Source organism: Leopardus geoffroyi, chromosome D1, assembly GCF_018350155.1.
Source record: "Leopardus geoffroyi isolate Oge1 chromosome D1, O.geoffroyi_Oge1_pat1.0, whole genome shotgun sequence".
In the NCBI taxonomy this organism is placed as follows: domain Eukaryota; kingdom Metazoa; phylum Chordata; class Mammalia; order Carnivora; family Felidae; genus Leopardus; species Leopardus geoffroyi.
In genome coordinates this window covers 100,452,109-100,464,672 of record NC_059329.1, presented here as the reverse complement: position 1 = coordinate 100,464,672, position 12,564 = coordinate 100,452,109, and the positions used below count along the sequence as shown (strand labels likewise).

Sequence of the window (12,564 nt, the reverse complement as noted above, 5' to 3'; positions counted from 1 at the left end):
GAGACGTTTCTTCTTTTTTTAATATAGGTATGTACAGGTACAAATTTCCCACTAATCACTGATTCAGAAGCACCCCATAGGTCGCAGTATGTAGCATTTTCATTTTCATTCATCTCAAAGTATTTTCTAATTTTCCTCACGATTTCCTCTTTGACCCATTGGTCACTTGGGAGTATGTTGTATAGTTTCCACATGTTTGTAAAGTTCCCAAATTTCTTCCTTTTGTGATTTTCAATTTCATTACACTGTGGTCAGAGAATACACTTTGTATGATCAATACTTATAAATTTCTTGAGTCTTATTTTATGGGCTCACATATGGCCAACCTAAAGAATGTTCCATGTGAAGCTGAGAAGAATTTATAGTTTGCTGTTGTTGAAGTGCTCTATTAGGTATCTGTTAGGTGTAGTTGATTTATAGCATTAAGACTTCTGTTTGTTTGTTGAACTTGTGGTGTCCTGACTATCCATTATTGAAAGTGAGATACTGAAGTCCCCTACTATTATTGTTGAATTGTCTATATAGTCTTTCTATTGTGTATTACATATGTGTTCGTGAATTCTGGGGCTCTGTTGTTAGCTGCACATAAATCTATAATTATTATATCCCGATAGACTATTTCATTATTATTAAGTGCCTGTCTTGGTCTCTAGTAATAATTTATATCTCAAAGTCTTATATTACTATACGATGAACTATAACCACTTTAGCTCTCACTTGATTACCAGTTGTATGGTATACATTTTCCATACTTTCACTTCCCACTCATTTGTGTCTACGAGTCTAAAGTATGTCTCTTACCAACAAAGTATACAGTTGAATCCTTGAACAAAGTTGGGTGTTAGAGACACTGACCCCCTCCCCACATGATCAAAAAAACATGTATAACTTTTGACTCCCTGAAAACTTAACTACCAAGAGCCTACTGTTGACTAAAAGCCTTATTGACAACATAGTCCACTAACACATATCTTGTATATGCATTATACACTGTCCTCTTAAAAAGGTAAGCTACAGAAAATGTTATTAATAAAATCATAAGGATGGGAAAATACATTTATGAAATGTACTGCATTGAAAAAAATCTGCCTATAAGTGGACCCACACAGTTCCAACCCATGTAGGTCAAGGGTTAACTGTATTTAGATCATATATTTGCAACTGTAATGTGCATCTCTGCCTTTTAATTGGAGTTCTAAAATGTATGTTTTATGTAATTACTGATAAGATAGAATTTACATCTATTTTGCCATTGGTTTTCTATTGTCCTTTTTTATTTCTTTATTCTTCCATTACTGCTTTTTTGGGGCTAACTGGATATTTCATAGTTTTCTATTTTAATTCTTTTATTGCTTCTTTTACTTTATTTTCAGTTATTTTTTTAACTGAACTATTTTTATAACTAAGTTATTTTGCTTTCTCTGGGGAATATAATTAACATCTTAAGTTATAACAATACACTTTTAATTTTAATATAGTTCATTTTAATTTTAATATAGTTTCAGATTAAAAGAATAGTAATTGCAATACTGCATAAAAACTTTGCTCCTATGTAGCTCTATTCCTTCCCTCTTTCTTTGTGTTGTTATTGCCATACAAAGTGCATCTTTAATATTTACCTAAGTAGTTACCTTTACCAGAGCTCTCGATTTCTTCATGTAGATTCAAGTTACTGCCTAGTGTCACTTCATTTCAGCCTGAAGGACCCCTTCAGTATTTCTTGCAAAGCAAGTCTGCTAGTGATGAGACCCTTCCACTTCTGTTTATCTCAGAATTGCTTAGTTTTCTCCTTCATTTTTAAAGGGCACTTTTATTAAATATAGAACTCTTAGTTGACAGCACTTTGAATGTATAATCCCATTGTCTTCTGACCCCACCATTTCTGATGAGCAATCAGCTGTTCGTGTCAATGAGAATTCCCTTGTACATGGTGAGTTGCCTCCCTCTTGCTGCTTTCAAGGTTTTCTCATTGTCCTTGGATTCTGGTCATTTGATTGTGATCTCATATCTCTGAGTTTACCCTACTTTGACTTTAGTGTTTTTTGAATTGTAGATTAACGCTCTAGGAAGATACAAGCCACTATTTCTTCAAATACTCTTTCTGCTTCTTTCTCTTCTCTCCTTCTGGCATTCCCATTATGCAACTGTTGGTACTCTTGCTGGTGTTCCACAGGTGTCTGAGGCTCAGTTCATTTTTCTTTCTTCATCCTTTTTTCTTCCTGTCCAAGTACCGCCATTTGGAGGATTTATAAATCTCTAGTATTTGCTGAATATTCTAATCTAAAACAGTCATTAATTTTATCACAGTCATTAATTTTATCACATTTTTCCCACATCTATTGAGATAATTCTACATATTTTCTCACTTATTCTACTAAGGTGATAAATTATATTGATTACATTTTTAAAACTAAAACCATCTTGCTTTCTTGGAACAAACACAATTTGGTTAATATGTATTAATGTTTTCACAATCATGCTCAAATTTGATTATTTTATCTCCTACCACCACCAAAATTTAAACTTTATATGAAAAGTATTGATATATTTTCACGTGGAGTAAGATCTAGAGCTGGAGACCAAATGTAATTAAAATTCTTGTCCAAAAGAGAAGAGCATTAACATAATTGCTTTAGACTAATCCAGATTCACATCCACGGCCAAGGAATCGACCACACTTCCCCACCTCCCCCCCCAAACACATGGTCACCTAACAGCAGAAGAAATGTGTTTTGTTAGAAAGAAAGAAGCAAGAAATACCTGCTCTGGGTGAGTGTCTGTCACACCTACTGTTCCTCCACCAACTACTCTCCCTTTGCTCCTGTATCTGTAATCAATCTCTCTCTGCCTCTCCTATCCCCACCCTTCTATATCTCTCTTTGCTCTGTCCCTGGCATTTAAACATGATCAAGGTTCTCCCATCCTGAAAACTATTCACCCTTAATCCCATGTCCCCCTCAGTGACTAATTTGGTTCTCATAAAAACTTCATGATATTATCTCTAATTTTCAGAAAAGGAAACTGAGGCACAGAGAAGGTGAGTAACATAGCCAAGATCACACAGCTTAGCCAGGATTCAATAAATAATAGCCAATAGTATCATAGTAGTAAAAAAATGCAAAAATTTCTCTCATTTCAGAAAAATATTTTCCAACTATTTTCTATGCATAACACACTAGTTGGATGATTTTTATATGCAATCTTTCAGTATTTTTCCCAATAATCCCAATTTATTTAGGGCTGTTTTATAGGCTCTAGTAAGCAAAGTGACATGCACAAAATCTTGTAGTAAATAGAACTGGGTATAATACCCAGGTTCATGTCTTTGGAGTATTATTTCTCTAGGACCCTACCATGTCCCATTTGTGTAGAGGATGTTCCTGGTCCTAAGTCTGAACATCTGCTTGGTCTTCCTTCTTCTATTCTGCAGGCATAAGTAAATTTCCAGAAATAAAACTTCCAAGATATTACCCAGGCAGATCTCCCAGATTAGGTCCAAAGATGGGAAAGGAAGAAAAAAAATTTCTCCTCTGTGGCTCTTCTCATGGTCACCGCTGCACATAGGATTTGTCTGAAGAATGTGTCCTGCCTACCACTAGAACTAGAGCCTCTAAATAATCCACCATGGTCTGAATCAGAACCCCCTTGCCTATTGTTCCTAGTACATGAGACACATGACAGAGTCAGTGTCTAATTGCTACCGTAGCATAATTGTTAGAGCTCAGGCTTAGAATTAGATCCATTTGTATTTAAACCCAAGCTCTACCAAATATTAGCTTTTCTGATCTTGACCAAGTGATGCTCACAGTGAGCATCAACTTCCTACACATAAGAGAATTATTAATACCTTCTTCGTGGGGATTATGTAAGAATTGTATGAAATACCATACCTAGAAGAGTGACATAAATTTATTATTGGTCAGTTCTCATTGTAAACACATCTCCTTTACTCCTACAACCGTTTCAAGGACTCCCAACATTACTTTCAGGTTTTTTAGTCACAAGATCAAGTATTCATAGAAAGATTTTGGAATTACAAGGACTTATGAATCAGTATTCAATACTTTAAAACTTTAAAACTTACTTCTCTCCTTTTTGTATGTGGCCAGATTCTAGCAACCATAAGAGAGAGAGAGAGAGAGGGAGAGACAGAGAGACAGAGAGAAATAGAGACAATTCTTGCCAGAAAACCAAATTGGTCACACCACAAGCTTTGATGTTCTGTACAGAAAATGACAAAGGACAGCAGTGAGCCTTTGCTGTAGGCTGGGCACCATTTCAGCACTTCACATGCATCTTCTTGTAGAACCCCCACAAGAGTGGGGTACTACAAGAGGGGCACTATCACATCACCCCCTTTTTTATAGATATGAGAACTCACATAAAGAGGCTGAGTAACTTGCCCAGTCACACAGTTAGCAGATACAGCAGCCAACCAAACCCTTTCTCTTCAGCATGATTCAGATTTTTTATTATTAAGAGCACTTTCTCTAGCCTACATTTGTCTATCCTGGGGGCATTAGCAGTAGAATAGCAGTTTTTTCACTGACTTAGAGGTTTTCCCTTTTATCTTGCTCAATCTCCCCTAGAGCTCTGTGAGATAGGTGTTACCTAGGCTATTTTACTGACTCGTTGACTGGCTCATGCACCCATAGCCCCATGACTAGAACATTCTGTGCCTTACATCCCAGATCCTAAGATCACTTCCTAAACACAGTCACAGAGGGACTCCTAACCCAACCCAGCTGTCTCTCTCCCACCTCCTTGGTCACAGATGCCTTGGCCACAAGAGAGAAATGACAAATTGGTCTGGCTGCCATCTTGGTTGAAGCTGCTAATTCTAGTCCTCTGGGAGCTGAGAGGTCAGAGCCTCCTTAACTCCTTGCACCTGAGTAATGACCATTTAAATACTCCCTTGAAACCACACATGAAAATATTGATGTAGATGGACCCAGGAAGACCACATAACAGTAACCAGCCACACATGACAGAAGCTGTTTGGTTCTGATTTTCCAACACAGTTGGATCCAGATGCCCAAGGACCAAAGGAAATATCTCTGGGCTAAGCACGGGCTTCCTAAGAGAAAGGCTTAAAAGAACTAACTTTAGCTAACTTGCCTGCTACTCCAAAGCATTTTTCCATTTTTGCTGATTGTATGGTACTTTCAATCCCTAATTTTTCTGCTGTAACATAGTTTGCTATCTTCAGGGCTTTAAATCAGTGTAGATCTCAGATCAAGTGGCTTTTATAATATATCTCATCTTGTCACCAAAAAATACTGGCAAATGTGTGGCTTGGAGAGACATGTCCTCCAACGGTTAGGGTTTTTTTCCCCATCAATTTCTTATGAAGCCTAACACGTTGGAAGCTAAGGAAGAAATCTGTTATCTGAGCTAGGATGCTTGTGTGTTACATTCACAGGGAAGTGTGACCCTAGGAAGGAAAACTAAACCCAGCCCATGAACCAAGAATTATTTAGGATGTCTCTCAGCAATCATTTGCAAGTCACTAAGTGAAAAATGGATGAACTTGCAAAGCAGCCGCTAGGAATGGGTGATTGCTACATCCACGCCAAATGTGCTCTCAAATAAGATACCTGTTCTGGAATGAATCCGTTACTTCTTTCTCTACTGCATTCAGACAGGTAGGTATAATCGGTGATTTCTTTATTAGTGTTTTGTTCTCAAGGTGATACGAGGGTCTCCAATTTAAGGTGAGTTAGATTTAAATATGTATATCTACTGTCACAAATTTTTATGAGCAATGACCATATTTAGTCTATTAAGAAAAGCAGTCACTTAGGATTTATGCACCCATAATAGTATAAGAAAATATATAAGAAAATAATATTTGATATAAGAAAATATTTCTTCTACTAATTTATTTCACTATACAAAGGTAATCTTTTCTCTTTGTAGAAAACTTCAATCAAAAAACATTTTTTAAACACAAGAATTCCCCTTTACTTGTAATTCAAGTAAGCACTATTAGTCTTTATAGTGTACTTTTTTTCAGATACTTTTCTATGTACATATGCCATTTTGGACAATTTTGATCATAATATGTAAACTGTTTTATATCTTGTGTTTTCCACTCATACTGGAAGAATCTTTCCATGTTATTTTTTTTCCTTTTTAAGTTTATTTATTTATTTTGGAAAGAGACAGAGAGAGAGAGGGAGGGAGGGAGGGGCAGAGAGAGAGGGAGAAAGAATCACAAGCAGACTTCACACCATCAGTGCAAACCCTGTTGTGGGGCCTGAGCTCACGAACCGTGAGATCATGACCTGAGCTGAAATCAAGAGTAGGACGTTTAACCGACTGAGCCAGCCAGGCGCCCCGCTTTCCAAACTATTAATTCTTCTGGCAAATAACTTCACTGCCCACCTGATATTTCATAAATATAATTCCTGTCATTGTTCCTCTTGTATACATTTAGATTTTTAATTATTCATTATCATAAAAATTGTGGAATACAACAATGTATGCATGTTTGTCCGTATTTTTTAACTAGAGTAGATTCCCAAGCCTAAGGCGTACTGGACCAAGGAACATGACCAATTATAAAACCCTTATCCTATAAAGTCAAACTTCTTTCCAGAACATTTCAGATCACCACACAGCCATCAGCACTGGGTAATATAGCAGTCATAAATCTTTGCCAATTTGCCAGTTGAAAATATTTCCGTTTTTAAATGCTATTTCTTTGATGGCTTGTCCAACAGAGCATTGTTTTAGATGTCTAATGTTTTTTCCTGGGAGGTTTCTTTTTATTAGTTTTGCCCTTATTTTTATAATGCTAGGAGTACACCTTTCTGTAAAAACCATTTCATTATATGAAATTGTTATTTATTTTGATATAAGATATCATTATTATATTTAATATCATAATTATATTACTTGTTATACTTGTTGCAAGTATTTTTCCAATGTGTTCCGGATCTTTATGGAATTGAATCAATTAGTTTTGTCCTGTATCTCATACCACTGCATTTTGCTTAACACGCTCTTTCCCATCCAGAGATTAGGTATGTATTTGTTTTTCTGTTTTCAAACAAATCTATATTTTATTTGAAGGCTTTAAGACACTCTATTCTTTTTTTTTTCTTTTTTTCTTTCTTGTTTTTTCTTTTCAGTGATGGCATGAAGAGACTTATTGTATTTTGAAAAATACTTATCCAGTTGTTGAAAAATATTTTATGAACTATATTCTTTTAAATATTCTTTAAAAATAATGTTCTTTTGCAATTTGACCATACTTGCTTCTTATTAAGCTTATCCCATCATCAGTTATATTTGTGCTTAGTTATATTTATATTTTTGAAATACTAAAAAATTCTTTTTCCTTTTTTTTAAAATTTTTAAATTTTATTTAAATCCAAGTTAGTTAACATATAGTGTAGCAATGATTTCAGGAGTAGAATTTAGTGATTCATCACTTACATATAACATCCAGTGCTCATCCCAACAAGTGCCCTCCTTAATGTCCATCACCCATTTAGCCCATCCCCCACCCCCCTCTCTTCCAGCAACCTTCATTTTGTTCTCTGTATTTAAGAGAGATGGGGTGCCTGGGTGGCCCATTTGGTTAAGCGACTGACTTCGACTCAGGTCATGATCTCTCAGTTCATAAGTTCAAGCCCCATGTCGGGCTCTGTGCTGACAGCTCACAGCCTGGAGCCTGCTTCGTATTCTGTGTCTCCCTCTCTTTCTGCCCCTACCCCACTCTCTTTCTCTCTCTCAAAAATAAATAAACATTAAAAAAATTTTAAGAAGAGAGAGAGAGGGGCGCCTGGGTGGCTCAGTCGGTTGAGCGGCCGACTTCGGCTCAGGTCATCATCTCACGGTCCGTGGGTTCGAGCCCCGCGTTGGGCTCTGTGCTGACAGCTCAGAGCCTGGAGCCTGCTTTGGATTCTGTGTCTCCCTCTCTCTGACCCTCCCCCGTTCATGCTTTGTCTCTCTCTGTCTCAAAAATAAATAAACGTTAAAAAAATTTTTTTTAATTAAAAAAAAAAAAGAGAGAGAGAGAGAAGCAAACCATAAGAGACTCTTTAATAACTTTTTAATGTATTTATCAAGTCTAATATTTTTCTATTGCCTGATATACTGATTGCTACATTCAACTTTTTCTGAATTAATTGGTTATTTTTTAACTTCTTGAATATTTAATTCATTTTTCTCTTCGTTTATGTTCTTTCTTAATATTATAACAATCAAATCTTTCAAGGATAAGAATAATGATTCATTTTTATTCTCCTTTCAAGAATTTGGATTGTGTGGAAAGCTGTGTGTTTTACCTTTGGGATAAAACTTTGGTCTATATAATAATGATATTTTTCAATTCCTCTATGTTATTCATTATTTTTCCTATTTCATATATGAGAACGTTTAGACGCAGTAAGACTATGGTGTGTACATATCATTACATGGCAGCTAATCCGTGAAAGCAGAACAAAGAACTAGTCTACGTGACTATAACAAACGTACTCTGCCCAACAAATTATGGTGCTTTTGCTTCCTCACCTTTAAAGTATGTTTTCTGAATGCATCCAGAGAATTTTTCATAGTCTTCTTTAAACAGAGTTTTCATATGCAAAATATCCTTGAAAACTAAACATAAATTCTCCAGTGAATTCCAAAGTTTCAAATAAATCTGGAGAATTTTGCATTGCATCAGGCTGGCTGTTTCATCCTCTTCAGGATATTCTTCCTTTTTTCCGGTTTGATGATATTCTTAGACAATTCAGTTTCAAAGTAATATAAGCTCACAAATCTAACGGCCACAAATCTTACTGAAGCCTCAAACATTGACTGAGTTCAGTTTTGTTTTTTTTTTTTTTTCTGAGATGTCACTACATCATTCTTAATTTCAGATTGAATTTGCCTGATGTTTTCTAGTCGACCTGAAACAAGTAAAAAATACCAAACAGGGGCGCCTGGGTGGCTCAGTCGGTTAAGCGTCCGACTTCGGCTCAGGTCACGATCTCAGGATCCGTGAGTTCGAGCCCCGCGTCGGGCTATGTGCTGACAGCTCAGAGCCTGGAGCCCGTTTCAGATTCTGTGTCTCCCTCTCTCTCTCTGCCCCTCCCCTGTTCATGCTCTGTCTCAAAAATAAATAAACGTTAAAAAAAAATTAAAAATAAAATACCAAACAGAAACTGCCACTTAGCCTCATCAGCACAGGTGACAAGAGAAAAGACACAGGGCAGCAGCCTCTCGTGAATTCAAGCCTCCTGCTCCTCACAGGCCCTCCTTTCATTCCTGTTTTTCTGTGGGAGAAAATACTATGGCAGTCGTTCAGGGAATATCCGCCCGCCTACAGTTACAGGAAGGGGCCTGCAGTCATAAAAGCGTACTTGTGAAAGTGGACGAGTGTATCCGTGAATGTGTGGGCTCAAGTGTCTGTGTGTCTGTGGACGTGAGAGGGTGAAGAGGCTACGAGTTCCTTAGGTAACTGGCAATAAGGTCCAACTTTAAATCTGAGTTCATCTGCTTGGGGTTTCCATCAGTCTGACAGAAAACACTCCTGAAAGAAATGATTTGCTTGGTCAAAATGCATCTGCCACAATTGCAGTCCCTGTGCTATTCACAGACAGATCAATCATCCAGACGCCGACGTAGATTCAGGGGGGCGAATGAACAACGTGACGGAATTCATCCTGCTTGGCCTGACACAGAACCCAGACGCCCAGAAACTCTTGTTCGCTGTGTTTATAGTCATCTACTTTCTCACCATGGCAGGCAACCTACTCATTGTCGTGACAATCACCACCAGCCGAGCCCTGGGCTCCCCCATGTATTTTTTTCTGTCTTTCTTGTCCTTCATAGACAGCTGCTGCTCTTCTGCCATGGCTCCCAAAATGATATTTGACTTACTCGCCGAAAAGAAAACTATCTCCTTCGGTGGGTGCATGACTCAGCTCTTTGCAGAGCATTTCTTTGGGGGAGTCGAGATCATCCTGCTCACGGTCATGGCTTATGACCGCTACGTGGCCATCTGCAAGCCCCTGCACTACACGATCACAATGAACAGGCGAGCGTGTGGCCTCCTGGTGGCCACGGCCTGGGCCGGGGGATTTCTTCACGCTCTGATTCAAATTCTTTTCATAGTCTGGCTGCCCTTCTGTGGCCCCAACGTCATTGACCATTTCATCTGTGACCTTTTCCCTCTGCTGAAACTCTCCTGCTCTGACACCCACATCTTTGGACTTCTTGTTGCCGCCAACAGCGGGCTGATGTGTCTGCTCATTTTTTCTATTCTTATCACCTCCTACCTCCTCATCCTTTACTCCCTGAGAACCCACAGCCCTGAAGGACAGCGTAAGGCTCTCTCCACCTGTGCCTCCCATGTTACTGTAGTCGTCCTGTTCTTTGTACCCTGTATATTTGTGTACCTGCGGCCCATGATCACTTTCCCCATTGACAAAACAGCGGCCGTGTTTTATACTATGATAACACCTATGTTAAACCCCTTAATCTACACCCTCAGAAATTCGGAGGTAAAACACGCCATGAGGAAACTCTGGAGCCATACGGTAACCTTGGGTAACAATTCATGTGACTAGAGAAGGGAAAAAACAAAATTTATTCGTATATTAAGAACAAGTATGACTAATAGAAAGGATAATGGTCTTGAAATCAAAATATACGAGCTTAAGTATATTTTGCTCCCCTTGTTTCCTCTAATCTTTAATGGTTCTTCTTTCATAAAACAGCGATATTGAATTAAATGATGACGAAAGTCTCCTCCATTTAGAAACCTCTCTGCATTAACAAATTATTGATCAAAGGGACACTGCTGAACAACATAAAAATGTCACAATGTATAGAAAATCTCGGAGTTTATGTATTCAGTGGAACAATTCTCTGTAAAGCTTTGGATACAGATTATATAGCCAACAGGACAATTAAAATATTTAAACAAAAAGCCTAATGGCGAATTATTTTGCTGAAAATGCATAGTTTCAATCCCAACCACGTAGCCAAAGTAGATTCGTTATCATAAGAAATAAAGATCAACCAGAAATGAACAGATTTTGAGGAACAAGAGAGTTATCAAGGCAGGACTCATCCCCAAATTAATGCTGCCCTGTTGTGCAATTCCAGAGGTACCATTTACATTATGATCTGGGCTCCTCTTAGAATAAATTATTTTCTCTGCCTAAAGACAAAAAGGGATAAAATTCTGCGAGGTACAGCCATAGAGCAATTTTGCACATGATTCCCAGGCAGAAGGTGGAGCATTTTTTTCGGTCAAAGATGTACTATACATCACTTCACTTCTGCAGTAGCTATTATTATATGGATTTATGCCTTAGCTGATAGGAACATAAGTATCTGGTACAAAAAGGAGTTAATAATAACTGAGTAATTGGATTAAGACAGAAAGTCTGTACATTCAAATTTGAATGGCAACCTTCAGGCTAACTGCAGACCAGTGCAATGGGAAGTAATTTGAGATACAGACACAGTGCCATTCTAAGAGAAAGAATTGAAATAAAAGGAGATCCAGCTCTGGCCCAGGACAGAAGCCCTGCAAAAGAAAAGAGAAAATCATCAAAGCATCAACATCAAAAAATCAACAAAATACAAAGGAAGGCAGTAAAAAATAAAAAGAGGGAAAGAACTATAAGACACAAAACAGGATGGCAAGAATAAGTCCTTACCTATAAATAATTACTTTATATGTAAATGGGTTAAACTCCCCAATCAAAAGACATAGAGTGATTAAATGTTTTTTTTTTTAATCCAGCTATATGCTGTCTACAAGAGACTCACTTAAGATTTAAGGACCACGTAGGTTCAAAGTGAAGTGATGGAAAAAGATATTCCATTCAAATGTCAACCTAAAGAGGGCAGGGACTATACTTATGTCAGACAAAATAGACTTTAAAACACAAACTCGTAAGGAAGGACTTTATATAATGATAAAGGGTCAATTTACCAGGAAGATATAATAATTAGAAATATATATATCTGTATATAGATAGATAGATAGATAGATTTCACCCAACATCAGAGTACTTAAATGTATTAAGCAAATATCGACAGATCTAAAGACAGAAATAGACAATAAAATAATAGTAAGAGACCTCAATATTCCACTTTCAATGATGGATAGAACATATAGACAGAAAATCAATAAGGACACAGTGGATATGAACATCACTATTAACCAAATAGATCTAACTGACATATAGAACACTGCATCCAATAGCAGTAGAATATACATTCTTCTCAAGTGCACATGGAAGGTTATGCAGCCTAGATCATATATTAGGTCACAAAACAAGTCTTGAAAAACTTAAGAATATTGAAATCATACAAAGTGTCTTTTCTGAACACAATGAAGTAACACTAGATATCAAAAGCAGAAAGAAAACTGGAAAATTTGCAAATACGTGGAAATTAAACAACATATTTATGTACCACTGATGGGTCAAAGAAGAAACCAAAAGGGGATTCAGAAACATTTCAAAACAAACAAAAATGTTTAACTATACACCAAAACCTATGGGATGCAGCGAAAGCAACGCTAAAAGGGAACTTTATAGCAATGAACAC

At 37.2% G+C, this 12,564-nt stretch overlaps 1 protein-coding gene across 1 annotated transcript; it reads left to right on the top strand.

The window, feature by feature from the left end:
- The first annotated feature begins 9,572 nt into the window (after positions 1-9,572).
- On the top strand, positions 9,573-10,565 carry LOC123602615 (olfactory receptor 4C5). The gene has a single exon (XM_045487072.1). The coding sequence runs from the start codon at positions 9,636-9,638 to the stop codon at positions 10,563-10,565; it is 930 nt and encodes a 309-aa protein (XP_045343028.1). The 5' UTR covers positions 9,573-9,635.
- Positions 10,566-12,564: the final 1,999 nt, after the last annotated feature.